Raw genomic sequence first — 26,211 nt, 5'->3', positions numbered from 1 at the left:
AAATGGTAATGGCTGTATGTATGCATGTCTCCTTTCCTGTTCTTTAATCAAGTTATTCTTACCCAAAGCATTAAGCTTGAGTATCCTTTTGTATATTTTAATATTTTGTGTATATTTATATGAATGGTATATAAACTGTTGCATCACGCTTTTTTGCTTAGAGAGTTCTAATTAGGACATACAAGCAGTCTCATTCTTTTTAATTGCTAACATCTGCATTGATGGTGTGTTGAGCTGGTAATACTGATACAAAAACTTACGTTAGCAACTGTAAGACCTTTTCAACTGCTATGTAAAATTTTAAGTAACATCTAAACCCATATAAATTTCATTTATATGGAAAATATTACAATATACTGTCATACGCATTAAGTAGAAAGAGCTGTTCTTAATATACCACAAGTATTTCCTTTAGGACAGAATACAGAATCAGTAAATAATAATAGCTCTTGGCTTATTTTATTAATACATTTGAAATAACCATTCACAAATTTAACTTACCCTTAAAAGTAGGCACTATGTTATTTTAGTATAATCCCATTTATATACAATACAAAAGCCTTTACATATTCACACTTAGTGCACAGGGAAAAAGTGTAAGATGCAAACACTGGTAACCTTTGGGATGGTGATGTATGAGGGAGAGCGTAACTTTATTCTATAGATTTCCATATATTTGAATTTTTTGCATGTAAATAGATTACATTAATTTTTTAAAAGGCCAAGTGGGCCCAGTTAAACCATACCAAACTATCCAGTTTGCATATGAATCAAAACTTTTGTGTCAAGCAGCTCTAATAGTGTGTTCAATTTCTAATTTCAACCTCTCTCTTGCCCCATTTATTTATCTAGCAAACTCTTGCCCTCGCTTGTAGCATGTTAGTTCCAGTTCATTGCATTATTCAGAAGTATAACTGAAGGTGGCTTCACACTACAGGTTCCCATCGCTCAGGTCGTCAGATAGATAGATTTTGATAATGTCCTCCATGTCCAAACTCAGAAATGAGTATAGGGAGACTTCGTATTGCTATGTGGGGACTTGTTTGCATTAATGGTGGCTTCAGGTAAGTGACTCATAGTCCTTGACTATCTATCGGCAGTCTGTTGAAATTTAAAAATACATAAATGCTTAGCTTAGGTACCAACTCTAAAGACTTTGAGCCTGTACTTTGAAGTAAGCATCCTTTAAAATGATCAATGACTATATAAATGTATGTTTCAAGAACTATTACCTTGAGAATAATTACAGAATATATAATCTTACGGAATGCTAAAACTGAGTAAATCTGAATAAAGATAGGGTGTTTTCTTCATGGGGGCAGGGAAGTACTGAAATGATTTTTGATGAAGATTCCAAAAGCACCAGAAATTGTAAACAATGGTTGGGTTGCTCACGGCCGTTTTCTGACAGTGATGTTTTGTGGTAGGTTTTCTTCCTTTGAAAGTCTAAACACAAGACTGAAAACAAACAACAAATACAATCCTAATGTTTATTTATCAAATTTCATCAGTGGAGTCTTTAACTGGCTTTTGAAGTAAGGGCAGTTCATTTTCCTGGCATACTTGGCAAACCATGTAAGTACAGAATCCTTGTTCAAGATTTTAAAAAGCAGGCGACACGGTCAGCACTTGGTACATGAATATAACACATCTATTGGAAATCTTCCCACACATGAAAATTTGGAGGTAATTAGTATAGCTTGAAATGTCTTCATTTTACAATGTTACGCACAAAAAGGGCGTTGTTATCAACAGAAAAGTGGCATTTTGTGTGTGTGTTCAGACTATAGTTTACAACACAACTGGCTTATGTTACATTAAGTAAATTGTACTTTAGGCTCCAGAGTATGTGGGGCATAAAACGTGATTAAAGTTTTATATGACAAAAATCCCAATACATGTTTCTTTTAATAAATGGCTTATCAGTGTTCCCAGATTCAGTCTTAATCATCCAAGAAAAAGTAGTTTCCACTCTTCTTTTGTTCTACATCCTAAAAAATAAAAAAGAGAAGCAACAAGAATCAACACTGTTCTCCTACACGTAGGGGTAGACTTTCACTCAGTGTTCCTTAGCGGCATTCAGCAGTGTGCGACCTTGTCTGCATTTGCTGTCTGCTTCTGCAGAGCCCTTGGCCCACAAGAAGGCAAAATTGCTTTCTCTGCTACCCATCTCGACAATCGGAACACTTCTCTTGGTTCATTTCAAGCAGTGCCCCTTTATATAAAATGCCTTAGTTACACACGTAAAATGTTGCTATATAAAATACTATTTCCAGGAAAACTATTGAATTCCATTTTCATCACTCTAAATTTAATCTCCTGGTACAAATGGTCTAAGTATAGATTACTGTCAGTTGGAGAACTGCCTACTACACAGGAGTGGGCAGAGAGAACCGAACCATAAACTTCAACAACAAAAAAGACAATAGAAAGTATTCATAACACTTCAGAAGAAATTATTAGGAAAATTAAGCTGCGCATGAGTTCTAGAATTTAGATCCTCTTTTCTGCTTCATGTTTTCCAAAAATGAGAAAACTCTTCACTTTTAAGTCAGATCTGTCATTTCATTATCCAGGCCAGTGAGTAACCTAAGATAACACTGCAGGCTAAAGGTGTCATCGGAAGTCACGCTAGGTGCTTAGGGACACATGATGCACACAGTGACTTTGTCCCTGCCTCCCGAGAACTCACAGTTTAGTCACACAGCTAAGGGAGTAGAGAGCAGTAAGACCGGGGAAACGCCACCCAGCGTGCTGTACACACACTTCTCAAGTTTCTAAAGTAGTAACTACGGCCAGGAGGGCCAGAAGACCGTGACATGTAAGCAGCGTTTTAAGGAGGCACTGCAGGGGATATAAAAACAAATGGTTCTTTAACTTTTTTTTTTTTGAGTGACCAGGAGATAAAATAAATACAGTATTTCATGGGCTACATCTAGTGTAGGGTACACAATTACTTCATATACCACGAAGAAAAACTGACATTTCCATTGTTTGGAGCTTGTTGAGACTCTTAAAATACACATTTTAATAATTCTTCTTGTACATGAACAGAAGAATACGAGAAACTGATCAAGGGTCTCATGAAAACTTGTGTCAATGGCAAATCAGTGAAATCTTGCTGAAGACATGGTAAGCGGCAGCAACACGGGTACAACTAGACAACAGGAACAGCACTGCCCGCGTTCAGGCAGCGATGGCAGCTATGTCGCAATGGCCGCCTGCCAGACTCAAGCGTGCCATCAGACGAAAACACAGATTTCAGTGAGGCAGCCTTCCAATCTGAAGCAGACCTCTCAATTATTGACATCGAGCTTATTCATGATGTAAGATAGTTTTTCTACATACCTTAATGGAATTGAGTTTGTTTATTCTCGGCCTATAGTTGTTTGGATCTCTTCTGAATGTAATTTCAAGCTGAGATAAAAATTTATTCATGCCAGCCAAAAGGGTTTGAGGACTAGAATAAAAATAAGATCAACTGTGATTAAATTTACCCCTTAAATTTAACTACTTTGGGGAAAGAGTATTAAGAATCCATATTCATTCTAATTCCCCAATCAAATCATCTGGGTGGTAGTATAATCGCAACAGATTATAAACTCTTATGTTCAGAAATGTCTTTGTGTGGACTAGTTTGGCTGTGATATTTTTATGCAAAACAAAAAGTTTAACATGTTTCTGATCTGTAAGAAGAAAGTATTACTTTAGAAAAGCAAAAGATCATTAATTAAAAATACAGAATTTCAAATCTGACAGTTTTAGGGGAGAAGAATTCAACAGAAAAATTAAGATTTATGTTAGAAGTTAGGAGGGAATATGTATAACAACGGTTTTTAGTAAGAACTTTTAAAGTTTCTATGCCTTACTCAAATTATGCTAAATCACATCATACACGTGGAACATTTTAAGCACTTTATAAATACAAAGGGAGGATCATTATTTCAATAAATAAGCTTTTATGGCCTAAGAAATTTCCCTAACTCTCAAATACGTAATTCTCAGTAATTGATATATAAATTTAAAATGAAAAGAAAGGAATTCTGGGAGGCTCAGTAGTTATATTTCATGGATAAATTATTCAAATAGCAACTCAATTCCTCCTTAATACCAGAAAACATTATGTTGGAATCACATGAAATTACTGTTTTTATAGGTCAGAAGTTGTTGAACATAGTAATTTCATATGGTTCAACTCAATATAAGGTTTTAACACTAAAAGTTTAAGAAATTTTTTCATAAACTGATTTGAACATTTTCTCTACATTACAACTACTCTCAATCAAGCCAGTAAGGAAAAAGATGAGATGAAAAAAGAGGAAAAGGTGGAGTCACTGCTTTTACCTGTGCTGTGGATCACCACCAGATGGAGGGTCTACTCAAATAACCTACATGGATCTTATTTTATCTGTTGTATACAACACCTTTGGTTTTTAATCTAAAATCCTAATGTGTTTTGGAAATCCATATCATGCCAACAAAGTTAACTTAAAAGAAAAGGTGAGGGACCCAGAACTCTGTATGCTTATTCCTGTGGGCTGGGAGTGCTATACTCTAGCCCGAAAGCTATTCTACCAGGTCCCATCCAGGATTCCACATAAATTATCTCAGAAGTCACAGAATAATTTCTGGAATTTCTAGCTATCTCTTTCCTTCTTAAAATGGTAGTAGTGTTTATAAGCTTATTGGAAGATTTTAAATAACTTTCTAATTGTTGGAAGTTAAAGTTAGGATGAATGTTTTAGAAAGTGGTTTTACCTGTTTGCTACTGTGTTTTTAGATGGCACACCATCGAAAACGATGACTCGATCTGCTAGGTAGGTGGCCATGATGAAGTCATGCTCTACCACGAAGGCTGTCTTCTTGGCATGGAGTATGAAACTAAAACACACGATTTTGAAATTTACTCAAATGCTATATTAAGCACCGTTGTATGCCAGTACACAAAATCAAAAGTAACCCTCTCATGAGCAGGCCATTACCGTTTGACAACTCGGGCTGCCATCAGTCTTTGCTCCGAATCCAAATATGCAGACGGTTCATCAATTAAATAGACGTCAGCAGGTTTGCCCAAACAAAGAGCTAAAGCTACTCGCTGCAGTTCACCACCAGATAATGTCTGCACCTATTTGGAGAAGTTGTTTAGCAAACCATATAGAGACCTCCAGTTTAAAATAAAATCACAAAAAATATTAGAATACCTCTTGATCAATGATGTTTTCAATTTGCAGAGGCTTCATTACATCAGTCACAAATTGTGGATGAGTATAAGCATCTCGTATCTTTTCATGTAGTAACTGTCGAACACTTCCCTGTTTTTCATAGGAAAATACTGAAATTTTATTTCAGTACAGAACTAATCTAGTTATGAATAACAAAGTTAAGTTCCAGAACAAAAGTATATCAATTTGCCACCAACAAATACCAACACTGTTTTTATGCTTATCTGTCACCTATGGCATGTTTTGAAATTGAATTAAAAACCCATCATGTCCAACAAGTAAAAAAAGGCAATAATCTTGACATCTGAAAGTAGTAAATGATGAATGTTTCAGGGTAGAAGTGATTTGAGAGTAGGAATAATTCTCAAGGTCAGTGTGAATATCATGTAATCAGTAAGATAACACAAACTGACAGGGATGAATCTTGATTGTTTGAACCTACTGATTGTTATTCCAGGAGAGGTCTGAGTTTGAGAACTTAAAAACTAAGCTTATAGAAAGTACTAATGATGCCCTGGCCAAGTAGCTCAGCTTGTCAGAACATCATCTCCATACTCCAGGGCTGTGGGTTTGGTCCTTAGCCAAGGCATATACAAGAGGCAACCAATGAATGCCTAGGTAAGTGGAACAACAAATCGATGTTTCTCTTTCCCTCTCCCTTCCTCTCTAAAAATCAGTAAATTAAAAGTAAGTTATCAATGATAAAATTTCATTGTAAGCACAGCCATCTCCAATAGACCTGAACATTGAGGAACTGAATATAGGTACAGTAATTGGTAAGTTCGTTACAACACCTGCAGGAACTAAAGGGTAACTTCAGGTTTTCAAGGTTCATCCATATTGTAACGTATCGGTATTTTATTTATTTTTATGGCTGAATAACATTAAACTTTATGTATATACACATAAAGTGTTTATCCACTCATCAGTTGGTTGATATTTGGGTTTTCCATATTTTGGCTATTATGAAAAATGCATTTGTGTGCAGGTTTCTATGTTGAGATAGTCTTCATTTTTCTTGGGTACATATCTAGTAGTGGAAATGCTGGTTCATATGTAACTGTTTATTTGAGGAACTGCCAGGTTACACACCATTTACACACCAGCAATGTATGAAGTTCCATATCTCTACATCTCACCAATATTTATTGTTCATTTTGATTTAAGTTATCCCAGTGTGTGTGTGAAGTGGTGATTGCTCATTGTGGCTTAGATTTGCATTTCTCTAATGACTAAGGATGCTGAGCATCGTTTAATGTGCTTACTGAACATTTGTATATCATCTTTGGAAAAATGTCTATTCAAATCCTTTGCCCATTTTAAAATTTTTACTTATTTACTTATTTTTAAAGATTTTATTCATTTTCATAGAGATGGGAAGAGAAGCAGAAAGAGAGGGAGAGAAACAGAAAGAGAGGGAGAGAAACAGCATGTGTGGTTGCCACTCGTGCACCCCATACTGGGGACCTGGCCTGGAACCCAGGCACATGTCCTGACTGGGAATCGAACCAGCGACCCTTTGGTTTGCAGCCCATGCTCAATCCACTGAGCTACACCAGCCAGGGCCTTTGCTTATTTTTAAATGGAGTTGTAAGAAGTCTATATAATCTAGATATGAGTACCTCATTATCTATATATGCTTTGCAAATGGTTTACTCCATTCTGTGGGTGGCCATCTCAGTTTCTTTTTTTTAATCTCACCCGAGGATATTTTTTTTTCATCGCTGGGCGGGGGGGAGGGGGGGAGATGGAGGGAGGGAGAGGGGAGAGAAAGAAATACAGATATGAGGGAGAAACATCGATTGGTTGCCTTCTGTATGCACCCTGGTGACCAAGGATTGAACTTGCAACCTATGTATGTGCCCTGATCAGGGATCAAAACTGCAACTTTTTGGTGTATGGGACGATGCTCCAACCAACTGAGCCACACAGGCCAGGGCCCTTTTTACTCTCTTGATGGTTTTTCTTTTTGCAGCACAAAACACATTAGATTTTAAAGGTTCATTTTGCAAAAAGATACCTAATCAGGTTTTAAAAGCATTTTCCCAGTAGTAGAAATGAATGCCTTCTTAGTATCTTTTTTTTTTCTTTTTTAAGATTTTATTTATTTTCAGAGGGAAAGGGAGGGATTGAGGGAGAGAAACATCAGTCAGTTGCCTCTCACACACACCCCACTGGGGACCTGGCCACAACCCAGGCCTGTTCCCTGACCGGGAACCAAACCTGCCACCTTTTAGTTCTCAGGCCGGCCCTTAGTCCACTGAGCCATCCCAGTCAGGGCTCAATACCTTCTTTAGCCACTTACTGATAAAACGCTACAGAAACTAATTTGGAGAAGAATTTCGATACAGTAAAAGATTAAAGTGATAGGTATGTATGTATATACATATAAATTTTAATAACCAAATAGAATAACTCACAGTTGACTTGGGACTGATTTTCTGTGGCTTATAACTGACATTTAAAACTGGTACTTCTCCTGCAAAATAATACAAATAAATAAGACACTGGCAACTGCCCAGATCTTTAATGTTTACTACATGTGGAACAGAGTAAAAGGACTCAAAACTACAACAGTACCTCCTTCATCAGGTTTAAGTCTCCCAGCGAGCATTCTGATAAATGTCGTTTTACCAGTACCTGGCAACACAAGGTAAAACAAATCAACTTGAAATCACCAAGTACTACTGGGTTTTAATTGAGATGATTAACCTATCAACATCATTCTAAAGTAATCAGGAGGAATATAAACTAGTTAAAGCTTATAATGACCATTTTAATAAATGATAGGCCTAATAAGACTCACACTACTTTTTAAAAGACTTATATTTAGTTAAAATGTCAATGCACACAATTTAAGACAGTATATGATTGATACCATCATTATAAAGTCCATTTACATGAAATATTTGAGTTAATTGCAACCTAGCTCAAAAGCCCTCCATTAACTAAAGGCTGATATATTGCAACAATCCTCATAAAAAAAGTTTTCTTCTGCAGGTTTGTAAGCTGTGAGTATACAATTCAAACATTTTTTAGAGTCTTGAGAGTAATACCATTTGACACTCAAATTCATCTCATATTTATGATGGCAACCTCATCTAAAAAATGCTGGTAGTTTAACTATTTGCAGAGGTAGACTAGTTTGAATTTAAAAGAAAAGCTCCAAAAGAAAGAGTGCAAGGAAATTTTAACTGTAATTGCTTCTAAACTACCAATATTCTTTCCTCCTTGTCAGTATCATATATGAATAAATGCCCTGTCAATTTATACATAGAAAAAAAATTTTTTTTTTAAACCTTGTTTTTACTGAAGGTTATGAACCAAAATAAGAAATATGAACTTGACTGATAGACAGATTAAATCATACTGTGTCACAAAATGTGAACTAGTGAATACACTGAGAAATGTATGGGTCAATCCAGCTCCCAGACCTATAACTGAGTCCAAGTTTTTCATGGAGTAGTTAAAACTAAAGTACTAGGTAAACAGAACAGATGTTCAAATATCACAAAATTAGAAAAACTTACCATTTTCCCCCAACATCACCATGATTTCAGAATCTGTAAACTCTCCAGCTACAATTCCTAGCTCAAACTCTCCCATCTTTTTCTTCATTCCAGGATATTTATACATACACATCTTTTTAACTTCTTCTTCATTTGCTGTCTCAGCCACTTTAAAAACAAGCGACGCATCTCTGAATCTCAAATTTTCTGTCGGGACGTAGCCATCCAAAAAAATGTTTATGCCTGTTGAAAAATTATTGACAATAGATTAATAAAGGTCAGTTAAAGACTAAATATTTTCTACAGCAAGAAATTATTATTACATAGAAGTTCAAACCCCAGGCTCTCTTGGGAGCATTCTAAGCAGATTTAAATTTCTGTGGGTTTACAACATGCAGTGACAAGATGGTATTTTATATACCTAATGCCAGTTTAAATAACTCATGCCTATGTATGTGCCTATGTATACACCCACATACAAAAAGCACATCCTTTCATTACGATGTGACTTTTATAAGATTTCCCCCCCCATTAGGTTTATGCAAAAGCATATGATGCCATTTCTGCTGGTCTTTAAGTCAAAAATTGCAATTTTTCTCTACAAATGACTAGTAAAAGTGGGATGTTTTCATAGATTTGACATTTAATGATGTAAAATTGGGGAATAATTTTAAATTATGAGTATTCATTCTCACATGAATACTCATAATCTACAATCATACACTAAAGTTACTGCATTTTCCCCCCAATTATTTTTTCAGGTTTGTTAAGAAATTTATAATAATGAACTTCATTTGACATTTTTTGGCTTCATTATACAAAGTTAAACCCCATTATCTAAAAAGGTCTTACAAACTGAAAATAAGCTAACATATTATACTTCAGAATCGCTGCATACTTGTGATGTTAAGACTCGTAATGGCAGACACACAGAAATGAAAAAAAGTGGATTATTCAGGAAACAAGGAAAAGATCTATTTTTCAGTGTTTCCTATTCATGAGAAGTGAGAGAAAGACAGTGGTTGAAGTTTTGGAAGGTCTTGAAAGAAAGTCTAAGAATGTACTTTGTTTATCTGGATCCGGGAGAGCCACATCAGGGGCCCGTACGCTCAGCGTAAATCATAGGTACTCGATAAATACTTGCTGATAGAACAAATGAATGGATACATTCATTCTGCCAAAAGCAGCATTTTAAAAAAATCTTAAATTATTTAAAAACTATAAATGTTAAAAAATTAAAACCAAAAATTAAATAAAAACATAAACTTGAAGGAACCTTAGTGACCATTTAGTTCAAGTGCATAATCTATCAGGTAAGGGAATGACTCAAGAGAAATAAGGAACTTTGAGCAAAACATTAGTAAGTCAGCCTTTACACTCCTGCTGCAATGCTTGTCTTACTGCCTTTACCATTCAAAGAGAGCTTTTATATACACTGCGTTAATTTCAGTATGTTAAAGACAGCGAAAAGATTAGGTGGTTTGATACCTGAATTGTTTTACCAGATGAGGCACATTCAAACCCTCACCAGGAACTATCTCTTTGATGGCAGAGCCTTCACAAGTGGCGTTTGTACTTGCAACTGTGAAGAGTGGGTGCCAGGTGCCCACATATTACCAACACAATTCTAGCACTATTCCTACTGTGTGGCACAGAGAAGGTACTCGTAAGTACTGGCGAATTGAGGCAAATGAAACATGAAGAATTGTTTCCGATATCTCTTTAAGACTACTGGAAAGAAAGCTGAGCAATCTCACAAATTTTTCCTTAATATATGCATCTATTTATCTCCAAGTACGAGAAGTGATAGCAAATCCTTCCCCAAATCTTAAACTATTATATACTTTTATAAATTAAAAAAGTTACTGCTGTCTTTTTATGCAAAATGTATAATGCAATAAAAATTTCATTTTCCAAAAGTGTTTTAGGTATCTCAAAAACTATTGTTTATAGAATATGGTATTTTTTCAAGATATGAACTAAATAGTTCTTTCATGTGTTCTAGATTGTCAGCTTAAGGCACAACCAAAGAGAAGAAAGGTAAAGTAATTAAATGAAAAAAAGCATGCCAGGTGGAGAGGGCACGGATGGCCATTTCAGCAGCCACTTGGTGGCAGGCTAGTTTTTACTGTGGCCTGATTGGCGGAGGCAGGAGGGGCTTGGAAACAAGAGGCCAAAGAGTCCCTCTCCTAACAGTAGAAGGAATACACAAAAATATACTCACTAAGCTGTTTCACTCCATTTTTAGTCACTAAACTGTAACATATACTTACTAAGCTATCTTATTAGAATTTTAGGCAGTCTTGGTTCTACAACCTAGGATAGATAACAGATAAATCTGAAACAAGATAAGCTGTAAGTGAATTTAAGAGTTTCACTACTGGTAATGGCCTGTCACAGATGAAGTTGAAGATGATAAATAATACAATGATTCTACAGAAGCCAAAATCTAAAAGAAACTTTCAATATAGCAAATATAGCAAATAAATAGTAAAACTGATAGAGCATTTCTACCTACCCCAGCAGAAAAGTCTCCAAAGAAATAGGTTGTGTATAAGAAGTGATAAATATAACCATATATACCATACATATTCCGCTGAGTGATTAAATTCCATGAGACCAGTTTTGGATAAGTAATATTAAAGCGACATAGAACTACTTAATATCAACAATACATTTTCTAAGCATTCGAGTAAAGGGAACACAGCATTGTGAAAACAGTTTCGCAAGTTACCTTCTCTTACACTAAAAGGCATAGTGACAACACCGTAAGCACTCGGCACGCCATATAAACAGCAGATGAAGTCAGAGAGATAATCTAATACACTTAGATCATGCTCCACCACAATGATATATCTGAAAATTAATACAGATTTAAAATGTAACAATGTACATGAAAAAATTAAGATTATATTTAATTATAACGGCTACGTAACTTTACTACAGTGTAAATTCAGGAAAATAGATATATTTTTAAAAAATTTTGTGTAAAGACCACATTAAACAAAAGCCATGAAATATTTTCTTTTAATAAGATTCTATCAATGTTCATATTCTAAGTTGGTGCCCTAAACTAAAAGAAATAAAAGTTAACATTAAGAGTTTATGGATACAAAAAATGTGTTTTGCTAATAAAGAACGTATTTTTAACTAAATTTTACAAAGTAGAAACAAAGATTTAAACCAGATGTAGCGTAAACTGTTTGATGACTATGCTCTTCGACTTCCACACTGACCCTTCCTACCTGCCCCTGCTGCAGTGGGGGTGCACAGAGCCTTGCACCCGAGGGCTTTCCGTGTGGCTCTCAGTTCCCAACGGAACGAACAACATCCTCAGACTTCAAAGACCTTCCAAAACGTAAGCTACTATTTTTACTTCATTTACATATAGGACACACTGAAAAATGGATCTTTCACACTTCCTAAACAACCCACTTTTCCACTTGTGTGTCTCGGGGTATTATTCTATTTCCTAAAAGGTCTCCTGCCGACATGCTCACTTGTTGAAGTCCTCCCTACCACCTCAAACCTTAACTTCTATAGGGCCGCCCTTCCTAACAGTCAAATGACTTTTCTTTCCCTCAACCTTGAACCTCTGTCACTCTGATCCAACCCTTGGACTTTCCGAGCAGCCTACAACTTGCCCCAAACACCGTGAAGACAGACTGCAGTCTGCACCTCTGTGATCTTTAGTCTTCGGCTATGTACCAAACAGGTATTTAATAAGGCTGCTGAAGGACAAGATGAGGAACTTTTACTTTCATTAACTGGCAATGGGGAAAACGGTAGGTTCTTAAACAGCATCGTCCAGTAGAACTCTCCCGACTACGGAAATGTTCTCTCTCTGTGTTGTCCCATATGGTAGCAAGTAACTACACGGAATATGGAGCAGCACTTAGAATGTGACTAGTATGGTTAATGAATTTTTTTCCCAAGCAACTATGAGGACACATTTATTAAAGCTAGGGACAATGAAACAAGGGAGGGCTCAGCATAGAAGAAGCAACAAGAGAGCCTAGGCTGAGCTGCCTTGGCTCACTGGAAGTCAGACCAAAGGGAGCTTTACAGACAGGTTTAGGGGACGAGCCCCCAACAGGCTGCCAGCTGCTCACTGCCTTAGAGCAGTCAAACTCATCTGGGTGTCACACTCATTTTCACCAGGGGCCACATCAACCCCACGGCTGCCTTCAAAGGGCCTAATGTAACTTTAGGACTGCATAAATGTAACTATTCCTTAACAGTTAAATGAGAGCTTGGCGCTGCTGCTGGGTAAACAAGGTGTGGGGCTGGATAAAACAAAGTGGAGGGCCGGATTCAGCCCGCAGACCTTGTGTTTGCCACCTGTGCCTTAGAGTTGAGGAGACACATGCCTATGAGGAAAGAAGTGGGGGAAGAAGGAAAGAAATGGTGTGGGCTGCTCTCCAGAGGAGGAGCACTAAAGAAATTAATTTTTAATTTCAATTAAAATAAAAATGGCAAATTACGCTACAGGATAAAGCATAGTTCTAGAATAAAAGAATGATATGGAAAAAACATCATTTCAGGAAGATTAATCTGGTAAGAAGAACCACAGACTTATTTCAGGAAGCAACCACAGTAATCTAGGTGTTAGGTAGTAAAAGTAGGAATGAAAAAGGGGGGGATTTAATATGAAGAGTAAATACAGTAGTGAGGCAGTACTCCTCCTGCCCTGTGTCTCTTTTGGCAGTTTTCCATCATCTAGAATAATTCTCTATTTTTTACCACTGAAAGCTTCAAGACCCAATATAGGGCAGTATAGCATCATCTAGTGGCTTATAATTTACTTTCAAAAGAAAAAACAAAAACAGGTCAAACTTCCTGCTTTCCCTATTTTCAAATGAAGCTTGTGCAGAAGTCCAAAATGTAAAAAACTAAGGACAGCCACTGTTGAGGGTTCGGGAAACAGAAATCTGCAGCATAATGATAAATCTATGCTGTGAAAATTTACACCCTACAATTAATTTTTGTTTACCTTTTAGTTTTTAATCTTACTGAAGATGTTCTTAGAGGTCAAATTCTAGAGAATCTCTTGGATTATTGTTTATTTTTCCTTTTTCCAGTCCATCCTCTCTTTCTTGTTTATCCAAGGGTATGATCTCCAAAATCTTTGCAAAGGATTAAACACTGAATGTGTCATAGAATTTCAGGATGCAGATATACTTCATGTAACTTTTTATCAATTTATCCCCATAGAGAGATTATTTTAACCCTATACCTAAGGCTGATGAGCACATATGTGAAAATGTCTAACTCAATCACATTCTTCACTTCGTCAGTAGAATGTGTTTTGACGTATTACACCTATTACAGTTAAGGCTATTGCCTTCTCGTCACAGAGGACTGCAGTGACTTGCCTGAATATTTCCAAATTGAGATACATGTCTCCTGGTTGTAAATCACTATCCTTTTCATCCTCCTTTTTATTATGGTTAGGACCTTACTTGGTATTTAAAAAAAAATTATGTGTGAAGGTAGACTATTTATGGCTTGCATTCAGTACAATAAAGGAGTATAAAATGTTATTAAAAGGAGCTAAAGTTTAGAACTATTGATTGGACTGCTGTGTATTCTTAAAATTATTTTCTTTTACAGAGAGAAAGAGAAAAAGATCAATTTGTTCCATTTAGTTACGCACTTATTGGCTGATTCTCCTATGTGCCGACAACCTTGGCATATCAGGGTGCTCTAGCCAATTCAGCTACTGGCCAGGGCCACGTGTGCATTCTCTTCTCACAGATTGTGAAGTCCTTGAATAGTGAAACTACGTTTTATACTCTTGCATTCCCCACAGAGCCTATCATAACGCCCAGGACTGTGTATATGAGAAAAACTACAGCTATTTGGCCAAATAAGATTGTTTCTTTATCGCGGACATTCTAAAGATTCGAAGTTGGAAGGGTACTATAAGGCTCAAATGAGGTAATGGATTTAAAGACTCTGCAAACTTGAATAGCACCCAGTAAAAAAGGTATTGTGATTACTTAACAGAGGCTGAGAACTCTCCTGTGCTTATTGAGACCCTGAACAACTGGAATTATTCTGGTGATCCCTATGTTTCCACATTTTGTGTGTGTTTGAGTGACATATCCATTTGAGGACCTGGTAAACCCTAAGGATCTGCTTCCTAAAAACCCATTCATATATCCCAGAATTTGCCTGTTATTTCAGAGTATTGGTAGTTCCCTGGAGATAGGCATGTTAATGAATGAATCTTTCATTAAGAGCCTATGTTCTAGCCCTGCCTGGTATGGCTCAGTGGGCTGGGTATTGTCCCCCAAAACTGGTCATCAGTTCGATTCCTGGTCAGGGCACAAGCCTGCGTTGTGGGCTTAGTCCCTGATCAGGGCATGTACAAGAGTCAACCTATCGATGTTTCTCTCTCTCTTTCTCCCTCCCTTCCCTTCTCTCTAAAAATAAATAACTCTTAAAAAAAACAAAAGCCAACACAGAAAACATGCACACGCATATGACACTGATGGCCCCAGTGTTTAATCTTTAGGAATCTGCCAACCCCCTGAAACAAAATGACATAGGCACATGCCCAGTGTGCGCTCACCTATCTGGGTTTATCAGAGACCGGATGGTGATGGCAGCCTTCAAGCGCTGCTTGACATCCAGGTAACTAGAAGGCTCATCAAACATGAAACTGTGAGAAAGGAAAACAAATATAATGAAAGACAAACGTGACATAAATCTACCTTGCATATTTCAAAGCACCGTTATATAGTTTACGTTTGAATAACAAAAACCCCCTTATCCTAATGAGGAGTCCACCCTGTAATGGTAAATACTTCTGTGCTTTGTTCAGAAGGAGAAGAAAAGAAATAATGAAAAGCAGGACCGCACATCGAGTACGGGGAGACGCTCACAGAGGAGGCTAACTTACAAACTGTCGCCTGCTTACGAAAAAGGTTCTGTTCTAGCTAAGGTCAGCTGCACCAAAGCAACTAGTTTCTGGAAAGGAGGGCTGTGCACAGAATCATAGACTACGTTGTGAGAAGAGCTAGCCTGAGTTGGATGCCAGAGCAGAAACACGGAAGACGACGGGAGCCACGCATGTGGGGGAGAAGCGTGGCACTGGCAGGCAGGAAGGAAACCCGCCCCTCCCACTCTCCCATGGCATGCCACCGTGCTTTAGAGTAACCCAAGGGACACATCATGTTCCACTTGAGGTATTGAAAAAACTTGCTGGCATTGTTGGAGAGCTTACATCCTAAAAAAATTCTTATGTACAGAGTTTAAATAATAAACAACCAACTTTACATTAAAAAGCTCTGGACCCCAACAGTTGTAAAATATTTAACTAAATAAATTTCTCCCCCTATAGGAATAACAGGGCAGATTGGCAGTGGGTGTACAACTGCTTTAACATCTTACCTCAAAATTAGAATCTTAGATACTATGTGTGTTAATTTCTCTCAAAACCACTGCTTTATTAGCAGAGTTACAAATACAAACTCTCAAGGAAGGATTGAGATCTACACAAAGTGTAAAGTAACCTACATATCAGCTTTCTGTATGCAAACGACAGCACAAGCAAATCTCTGCAACTCTCCTCCTGAAAGGTCTTCCACATTTCGTTCTTTTAGATGGGTTAAATCTACAAAGAACACAGAGGCATTGTGTTTAACGTTGTAAGTTTTATTTCACCTCCGCTAAGCAAAATGTATATTGCAGGTCATTCTGGGTTTGAATATTTCAGCTGAAAATTGTGCAATACAAAAAGTAAGTATGACAACTACCAGAGATTTTCCCATTTATTTCAATAATCCATATAAAGACGTTTATTTTATGGTTAAAGTTTAGGGCCTATTAACACACACACACAAAATAGACACGTACCAAGTTGTTGACATACAACTGCTTGTGTCTTTGTTTCATCCTTTCGGTCCAGAATAGACCCCACTGTCCCCTGTCATAATATACCAGAAACAGTTATTACTGCATATCTCCAATGTTAAAATTACCTCAACATTTCCTTCAATATTAAAAAGTTACAAAGTAGAACAAATTTAATTTGATAAATCTTTTATACCTCCACTGATATCTATAAAACATAAATTCTTCCTAAAAAGCAACTGACCTTTGCAGCCTTGGGAATCTGGTCTACATATTGAGGTTTGATGATAGCTTTTAGGTCATCTTCTAGAATCTTGGTAAAGTAATTTTGCAATTCAGATCCACGGAAGTAAGTCAAAATTTCTTGCCAATCAGGTGGATCCTAGAAGTATATGTATAATCTGAATTTATTTTTTTTAAGATTTTATTTTATTTTTAGAGAAAGAGAGGGAGAAGGGGAGACAAACATCAATGTGTGGTTGCTTCACATGCACCCCCAACTGGGGACCTGGCCCACAACCCAGGCACGTGCCCTGACTGGGAACTGAATCAGCGATCCTCTGGTTCGCAGGCTGGTGCTCAATCCACTGTGCCACCCCAGCCAGGGATGAATTTAATTTAATAACATAACTGCAAAGAGGATGACTGTTATACAAAATAGAACATGTGTCCAAACAGAATACTTTGGCTTCTAATAATCTTAAGATTGAAGATATAATTCCCAATCAAGGCATGCCAACTCATTAACAGTTCAACAAAGCTCAGAATAATCAGTTAAGCATCAACAGATTTTTTAAAAATTCATTTTTAGAGACAGGTAGAAACACTGATTTATTCTTCCACTTATTTATGCATGCATTGGTTGATTCTTGTATGTGCCTTGACTGGGGATCAAACCCACAACCTTGGCGTATTGAGAAGGGATTCAACAGATTTTTAATTCAAAACGGAGTTCTATCTATATATAGTTTCTTAGCATTAATTTCACAGATAATCCTGAAAATAACTTTAAAAAAATCACATACATACTCTTCCATTTTTATAAGGTGGTAATACGTACATCGTACTTTCCAAGGTTTGGCTTTTGCTTTCCTGCTAATATTTTTAAAGCAGTTGATTTTCCAATACCATTAGTTCCAACTAATCCCAAAACTTCACCTGGGCGAGGGATAGGCAACCTGTCCAAAGGATACAACAATAGCAAAATTCAGACTTAGGTAGAATAAACTACGTAATATCAGAATGACATACTTAAATACACTTGCACTCCACACACATCCATTAAGCTAAAAGATCTATGCAGACACTACTGACTATTAGAAAAAAAAACAGCCAAGATTAATTTAAACTGTTAATTGTTAGAAATGCAACTATGACAATATTACTCCAAGCTTTATTTATTCAATTTTCATTCAAAGTCCACTCTAAAGTAACAACTCTTCTTTACATAGAAGCCTCAGTTTTAATGTATAACAAAATGCTCCAGTAAAAAATATCATAGCAGGTGCAGCCTCACACTGTGGTTTTGGTGTGGTTTGGTTTGGTTTGGTTTGGCCTGCTATTTACTTACAAGGAGAGAAGTGCCACATCAACCAGAAATATTCCACTTCATGCTCCCTGCTGCAGCAGGCCCCTTAAAGCTGGCAGGTTGAGAAATCTTTTTATTAGTTAAATCTAGACTTCCAGATTCAAAATATTAGTGGTCAGCAGATTGATAACCTCAAAGGACTCCTGTGATTTAACAATGTATGTCCAAGTTCAGAGTAATATGCTCGGTAGATCATTAGATTAACAGATAAATAAAATCAGGCAATTTCCTTTAAAAGTCGTTTTGGGAATAAAGGGTATTGTTAACAATAGTGATTTGCAACCCCAATTATATATTAGGGTCATCTGGGAGCTTTTATAACTTTCCAGACTCTTCACCCACAGACACGATGTAATTCAACTGGGCTGAAACCTGGGCATTACAGTTTTAAAGAAGACCCCCAGGTAATTCTGCTGTTAGCCAGAATAAACGACTGACGTGTAATTCTGCACGTTACAACACTGTACTTCTCTTCAGTGCATGGGTAACACAATTTGTTTCCAGTTTTGCACTTCTCTGAAAATCCCAAATGTATTTTACTTTTGACTGAAGTAAAGAGGAATGGTGACTTGAAAATATACCTGTGAAGTTTGAAGGCATTGGCACAATATCGATGTGTTGTTTCTTTTTCCAAGTTGCTTGGTAAATTGACAATTGATAAGGCGCCAAAGGGGCATTTCTGTTATTTAAAGTAAAGAATTAATTTTGTGTTAATTTTTAGAAGTATACACAAGACTAAAATGGAGAGATTAAAAGTTTCTTACAAGCAATCTTCCAAATGTAGGAGTTGCACAAAGATGTATTTTTTCATTTCCTTTTCTTCTTTACTTAAAAATTGAAAGTTAAGTTCCTCGAAGGCAAGAGTCATACTGACTAATTTTGCATTACTCTAGTGACTTCCATGATTCTTAGACATTTAATGTGCATTTAATGCTTACTGAAAACCCTTACAGAACTGGGAGGTTCTATATAGAACGTGGAGGAGTATTTTTTATATGACTTGATAGAGAAGGCTAAGAGGCAAGATGAAATATGGTTATTGAGTACTCTTCGGCTGCATATTCAGCCCATGACACATTTCTTCCCTCTACTTCCTTCTTCCTGTCTTTGTATGCACCTGTTTCTACGTGGTAAAGTCCTTTAAGGTCATGGACTGTACCTTTTTTGGTCTATTTATGCCTCAGTAACAGCTAATGTAACATTTGGACAGAGCAGGGACTAATGTCTTTCTGCTGTGATTTTTAAGCATCCCATACGAAAAAGATGCTTCATATTCCAACTGAGTAAATTCACGTTAATAAAAAAGACTTACTCATAGAAAAACTTACTCACGTAACAATTGCCTATCAATCAGATAAAAACGTCTATGGAACAAGAATGACAAGAACTGGAAGGTCATTTAAGATTGGTAATGCGGTTAGAAAAATTTATCAGAAGTACACGTAACTTAAAAAAGGTACATCCCAAAGAGCATAACCTCACACTTGAAATGCTTAGCAGAACTGTTCGGTGAGCTCAGAGACCAATTCAAAAGTCACTGTATATAAAAATTTCAGTGACTTCCCATTTTATGTTACAAGAACATAGATAATTACAAAAAATAAAACTCTTGCTTTCTAACAAAGTAATTACTATCCTCTAACGGTTAGAGTCTAACCAAAACTATTAATTCTTTACATGAGGTATTTTTCTCCTAATAGTTACCCTCATTTATAGAATTCTCTTTATTCTATCAATGTATATAAAATGCTTACAGGCTACAAGTAATTTAAACTTCTCTAAACCTACAAGGAAAAAAAATCCATACTGTTCATATACAAGGTGCATTGTAAGTAACTTAATGTTCAGAGGGTATACACCACCCCCACCCCAAAGTGAAGATACTCATCACATTAGTATCTTTTCAGCCACTGAAGCGCACATCCAGATTTTGGACCCTCCTTTTCCTACAGCAGTGAAGAAAGAAAATAGAGTTCCTTCTTCATAGAATTAACAATATATTGTTCAAAATCAGCCCAGCACCCAGAACATTGTCACATAAGAGATTAGGAAATGTTTCTTGCTTATGTTTTCAAAATAAGGGAAAATGCTTTCAGGTATCACAATCTTTCTGGATACTTAACTATGTATTGAGAAACCAATGGGAAATACACACAAGCCTTAGCAGAATGAGTGACACGGTGGTATCCACACTCGGGTAAAGGTCTTCTCTCAACTATACCATCTACAAATACCTCAATTAAGGACTTCATTCACCACCTCCAAGTATCTTTCATGAATTTAAGTTGGAAATTTATCATTCTCAGGTCAAAAGCCCTAATCAAACTATTCAATGGAACAAAAACTGTTTGGGGTATTTTGAAAAATTACACTATTAGAATAAATTCAACAATAGAAGAATGTATAATACAGCAGAAAAAGCACTTAAAGACTAGGTTAAATTGAAAAATTTTGGCTATATGCACTTCTATTTAAAAGATGTAAATTTAAAATTAAACCCAGCCTTGAAGAAAATGTATGTAATATAACTCCCATTTTTTTGGTATTCACACTTCCAAAAGGTTCTGGTGAAGACATTGCTGGAGAATGTCCTTCCCATAAGAGGGTGAAAAAAATATAATTTTGGTTCGAAATGCCTTTACAAAATTGAGTATGGTGAGGACTACTTTTAAATAAAAAGTTGGCTTACTTAAAAAGCAACAATATTAGATTACTGATATAAGTACAATTTTCCTAAATTTATATTCTTGGTTCATTGTTTTATATTTTTTCTCTTTGAAAACAATTATGTATTCAGAACTTCCAGAGTGCAAATTTGATTGGTAATAAAATATCACTTACCTTAATACAAATACCACAACCAATACAAAGAGTTTCAGAAATCCAAGCTATTTTGCTCTGGGGTGTAACCTCGATGCATAATTTTCCTGGCAAAGGAAAAGATATCTTATGAGGCAAGAGAGGGATGACTTTAAAATTGATAGATCTTATTTTTAAGCTGACTGACCTAAATATTTAATTTACAGAATCTGCCTTGAGATGGTAATATATACCAGAAAAAACAATGAAATATGTTAGCAAGATCAGTGAAGTTCTAAAAAGGTAAGCAGCCATCTAATATACAGATTGAATTAAACTTTGTGTAAGAACAGGGATATTAACAATGGCATTTCTCAACAGTACAATGTGAGAAATGACACCTAAAGTCTCTTTTAAGATTCAATAAGCCCATACCTTACCAGTACATTTAACATAGTTCTAAAGACTACCCACAATTCAATTCGGAATTACTGTAAATTTATTTAATCTTGGACATATTGATAGTCCTTTCTCCATAACTTTAGAGTAATTATAGGATTTTGAAGAATAGCAAGACTCTCAGTAACCTGAACTGTGGTTTGATTTTATATTCAATAAACTTTAAAAAATGTTGATACTAATACATTATCCTATAATTAAAAAAACAGAATCATATGGTCATAAAGCAATACAAAGTGCAGAATAAAATCTAGTCTTCTCTTTTCAGCTCAAAGAAACTAATGGCTAAAGTCCAGAGAACTCTGAAGCCAATTTATTCCTTTTAAAATCTCTTATTCTTAGAAGATCCGCGGACGGCTTACCCATTCGAACCACAGGACAACTCTTTTTGCACTCCTGCCGACATTTCTTAGGTTTGCACTTGTCGTGGTTGACAATGGCAATCCTCGTTAATTTATCTGCCATAATTCTAGGTAGGAATATCCAGCTTCTATAAAAGAAAAATTTTAAAATTTATGGCATAATCGATGAAATTAACTGAGAAGTAAGTCAGGCATAAAAGTTAGACAGGAGGACATAAATTATCGCCATATTTGGAAAAGATCATCTGGAATTAGTAAAAAAACCAGCAAAAGTAATAAAATAATGTAGTAAGGTTGGAAAAACAAAATATACCATTAATCAAAAAACTTCCATACAAAAGAGAAATAGCACCTTCAATATTCATACACCAGAAGATGTAGGAATCAACTGAAAACATACAAATGTGAGGCAACTTTCAAAATACCGCTGAGAAACACGAAGACCCACCAAACAGGGCGACATGCTGTCTCAGCTTCTACAACAGAGAACGGGTAACACTGAGGGTTTCAGACCTGGGCTCACTTTCCGTCTCTTTCACAACTCCTGTCACAGTTTTTGGTTCAGTGTGTTCATTAACCTCTCCCCTCCAATGATCTTGTCTTTCACTCTACCTCAGCCACTCTTTCCTTCGGGCAAGCCCTTGACCTTGTCATTACCAACACAGTCACCGAAACGCTTCCATTACAAACTCGTCTTCACTAACCACCACTCTTACCTTGTCAGCTCGCTCTTCTCACACACGACAATCCAGCTCTTTGAAGCCCCCCATTTCTCAGACCCACTATCACTCTCTCTCGACTCTACCACATTTCCACTTTCTCTCAAACCTCCACAGCTTCATTTCCATCTGTGCCCAGCTAAAATTCCACTGTCAATCCTTTATACCCTTACCTACAATCCTGGCTAAACACAATTTTTCACCTGCACACATACAGCTGAAAATGGGTAGAGAAAAAACAAAGCCATGCTTGACTAGCGTCATCGCAGGTGAACCCTTAGCCAACCAGCAACCACAGTGTCCCTGCTTCCAGAGCTAAGTCCATGTGCCTAGTGGAGTCCATGAAATCCACTAGAGGGACGGTCCCAACAGTTCTCCCTCCCGCCTTTCACATCATCAATTCTTTCCACTGGCCTATTCCCTCGCTATTCAAACACTCTATTATCTGACCTCACCTTCCCTCACTGCTTTGTATCTTCTTTCTTTTACAGCAAGACTAATTGAAAGAGTTGCCTATAGTCAGTTGTTTTGAATTTTTATATTCTCTGGAATCCATTCCAAGCTTTAGTGAATATCATTCCATCAAAACAGCTTGTAACTTCATTACTCTAACAGCTTCCCAACAGATCTCTTTGCTTCTACTCTTACCTCCTGTTCCAACCCTTGACAGTTCCTTCTCAAGATAGGAGCCTGAATGATTCTCTTAATGTGTAAGCCAATTCATGCCACTCCTCTATTTTAGAATCCTGCAATGGTTTCTCTACTCCGAATAAAAGCCTGAAAATAACCAGTGAAGATCATTGATCTTCAAGATCAGGATCACTGATCAAGCACTGATCAGCCTGTTAGCATTCTGAGCTCATCACCAACTACTCTAGCTCATCGCCAACTACTGAGCTCATTTTGCTCATCATATTGGTTCCTTGCTGTTCTTAGCACATGCCAGACACGTTCTTGCTTCTGGTCTTGGCATTTTCTCTTCCCTCTGCCTGTAATGCTATTTGCCCTAGAGAGTTCCATGGGTCACTCCTTCAAGTCTTTGATGTTTATTTCTCAGTGAGCCTTCCCTCTCTAGCTATACATGCAAAAATATATATCTGACTGCCTTTCTGTCCCTCTTCTCTGTTTTTCTTAGTTCTTTCCATTATGAAAGTTTATAGGTATTTCACATGTATGTATATACAGTACATATAAACACTTATCATATATGTTTTTATACATCCTCTCTCCCTCCACACACACAATATTTTTCCCTCCCCAAGTGGAATATACTCCATCACGAGGGCAGGGGTTTTTGTCCATCTGTTTTCTCAGTGGGTAGACCAGTGCCTAGCACACAGCAGGAGCTGAAGCATGTCAATGAAGATGTAAATTTAAATATAGTAAATAATTTTCCTATGGATTATACCAACTTCAGAAATCTTTGAAGTTACCAATAATATTTCATAGTGAGAGTTATCCACTAAAGTATATACAGAAAAAAAAATCACCGACAAGGAGACTAAACAGTTATATAACGCACCAAGTCACGTTAACGAATACACTCACTTTACCCCGTTTTGAGTCTAAGACCAAAACTGGTCCACGTCTCATAAAGATCACAAGAGGAAAACATTAAATACTTTTGAATTGCTACAAAGAGCTATCATTCTGGATGCGACAACTGCCTAAAAAGTGAAGATTCTTTAGTTAGTTATTAAAATAAAACTGGGCACCATACAAATTACCTGGTGAATGAGTGTAATGAATTCTCTAGGGGATAAATGTTTTATCCTGAAATTGTTTAAACTTTGAATCAGCCAAACTACTAAAACATTTCACCTAATATTTCAAACCATTTAAAAATCTGATTATAATGATTTTCACAGAAAAATAAAAATATAAAAATATAAATATAAAAATATACCAGAGATAGTTAATAAGTTGATTTACATAAAAAACACTGATAAATTATTCCTGGGAACAAAGAGGGATTTGAAGATATTTCAGATCTGAAAAACTGTGTCCAAAATAGGTACTCAAACAATGACCCTCGCTGTCTGTCATTCTTCCAGATGGGAGGAAAAAGGGACATAGATGAAAAGCATTTGCAGTCTAAGACCAAATTATTATAATACCACGTGAAAGCATTTAAAGATCGCTGTTGATGAACGATGCTTAACATCACACTAAATATTCTAACCTATGATTATTGTAGATTATTAATCTTATAAAACACCTAAATTGGGAGTGGCACACAACTCTGATTTCAGAGTCTTAAATTGAAGACATTTAGAAGGGACATAATATATTGCTTTCATTTTTTAAAAAAACCCTAGCTATTATATACCTTCTTCCTAAAAATTTTTTTATAGGGGAGAATAAGGTTTTTAACTAAACAAATGAAACCTTTTTGATTCAAATGCAGCATAAGAGCACTTTTCGCCTTGATAACTATACCCTCGGTTTGCCGGTTAACACTGACAAAGCATTACTGTCAGGTAGCTGGTCCAGAACACAGTCTCAGTTACAGCCACACGTACTGAGGACTGCAACACAAACACCATTATCACTAATGCCTAGTTAGCAGTCCCGTGGAAGAGAGGATAAAAGAAAAGTAAAACATTGTTTTGACAGTTCTCACTTTTATCGACCTAACCACACACACACACACACACACACAAAATAGGCTTCTGTAGGTTTGGGATGTGGAACTCGGGCTTTGACCGTCGGGACTACAATGCAGGAGTCACTGGAGGGAAAATAATGGCATTTAGAGTTAAGACACCAGCCCTGATCTCACGGAGTTTAAAATACAATTAAGGGGAAGAGGGTATAGTTATCAAGGCGAAAAGTGCTGAATGCTATAAAAGCGCACCAAGAAAGCTAAAGGCATTCAACTGAGAGATAACCTGGCGTAACCCCAGTTACAGCCCGCTCCACGTTGCTCTATGAGAAAAGTAGAGCGAGGCTTGGCCCTCCTTTCTAAAAACTGGGAGTGGACGAGGAGTATTCAACTTCATGGCGTCAAGATGCGATGACTGATTCTATAGTCACCAAACGGCACAAGAAAAGGCCACTATTCCCCATAATCAAATACGCACGTATGACAACATGTCTATTTTACTCTGCCAGAGGAAGAATGGAGTTAATAGTGGGGTACTGTAAATTGTGAAGGTGCCTCCTTCTGTAGACGGTTCAGCTCTAGGGTAGGAGCGGGGTAAAGGGGAGGACTGGAAGCGGTGGAGATAGCATGGTTGAGATGGCACCTAGGTCCGTTCTCGTAGCCTCTGATGGGGGTAGCGGGCAACAGCGGTCGCGAACCAGATCAGCTGGAGCGGAAGCGCGACGCGCCTGGCCCTCACCGGCGCCGGCGTTCCGGCGGTTCCAGCTGTTCCATCCTACCCAAGCCAACTGCCACGCGCCGCTACCGTCCTCTTCGCTGTCACCTGAGGCCTAATCACAGGTTCTCAGCGAATGTCCCTACAATCTTTAAATCGTGGGAGATCGCAGATAAGGGCCAAACCCCTCCGGGCTATTTACCTACCCGGAAAGAACGACCCCCTCGCGGAGGGGAGCGCTGAAGCCAAATCAGCTTTTGCCGTCACTTCCCAGCTTCACAACGTGTTCCTACGGCCACCGGCCAAAATGGCGCTGCCCAGCCTCCGCCTCGCGCACGCCAAAGGGACGTAGTGTGCGCACGCGACAGAGAGC

The 26,211-nt window shown here is 37.1% G+C and overlaps 1 protein-coding gene across 1 annotated transcript; it reads right to left on the bottom strand.

The window, feature by feature from the left end:
* Positions 1-432: 432 nt before the first annotated feature.
* ABCE1 (ATP binding cassette subfamily E member 1) lies at positions 433-26,190 on the bottom strand. Its single transcript, XM_024568816.3, has 18 exons — positions 26,045-26,190; positions 21,800-21,927; positions 21,021-21,106; positions 18,761-18,858; positions 17,652-17,769; positions 16,836-16,973; positions 16,595-16,664; positions 16,256-16,352; positions 15,309-15,398; positions 11,466-11,587; positions 8,753-8,974; positions 7,803-7,862; positions 7,643-7,701; positions 5,202-5,312; positions 4,983-5,125; positions 4,759-4,881; positions 3,349-3,460; positions 433-1,991 (listed from the first exon to the last, which is right to left on the bottom strand). Exons 2-18 carry the CDS (start codon positions 21,900-21,902, stop codon positions 1,944-1,946), a joined length of 1,800 nt encoding a protein of 599 aa, XP_024424584.1. The 5' UTR covers positions 21,903-21,927; positions 26,045-26,190; the 3' UTR covers positions 433-1,943.
* Positions 26,191-26,211: the final 21 nt, after the last annotated feature.

The sequence above is a fragment of the Desmodus rotundus genome, chromosome 9 (genome assembly GCF_022682495.2).
Source record: "Desmodus rotundus isolate HL8 chromosome 9, HLdesRot8A.1, whole genome shotgun sequence".
Lineage (NCBI taxonomy): Eukaryota > Metazoa > Chordata > Mammalia > Chiroptera > Phyllostomidae > Desmodus > Desmodus rotundus.
The sequence above is the reverse complement of the archived record's forward strand: the minus strand, read 5'-3'. Positions and strand labels throughout refer to the sequence as shown.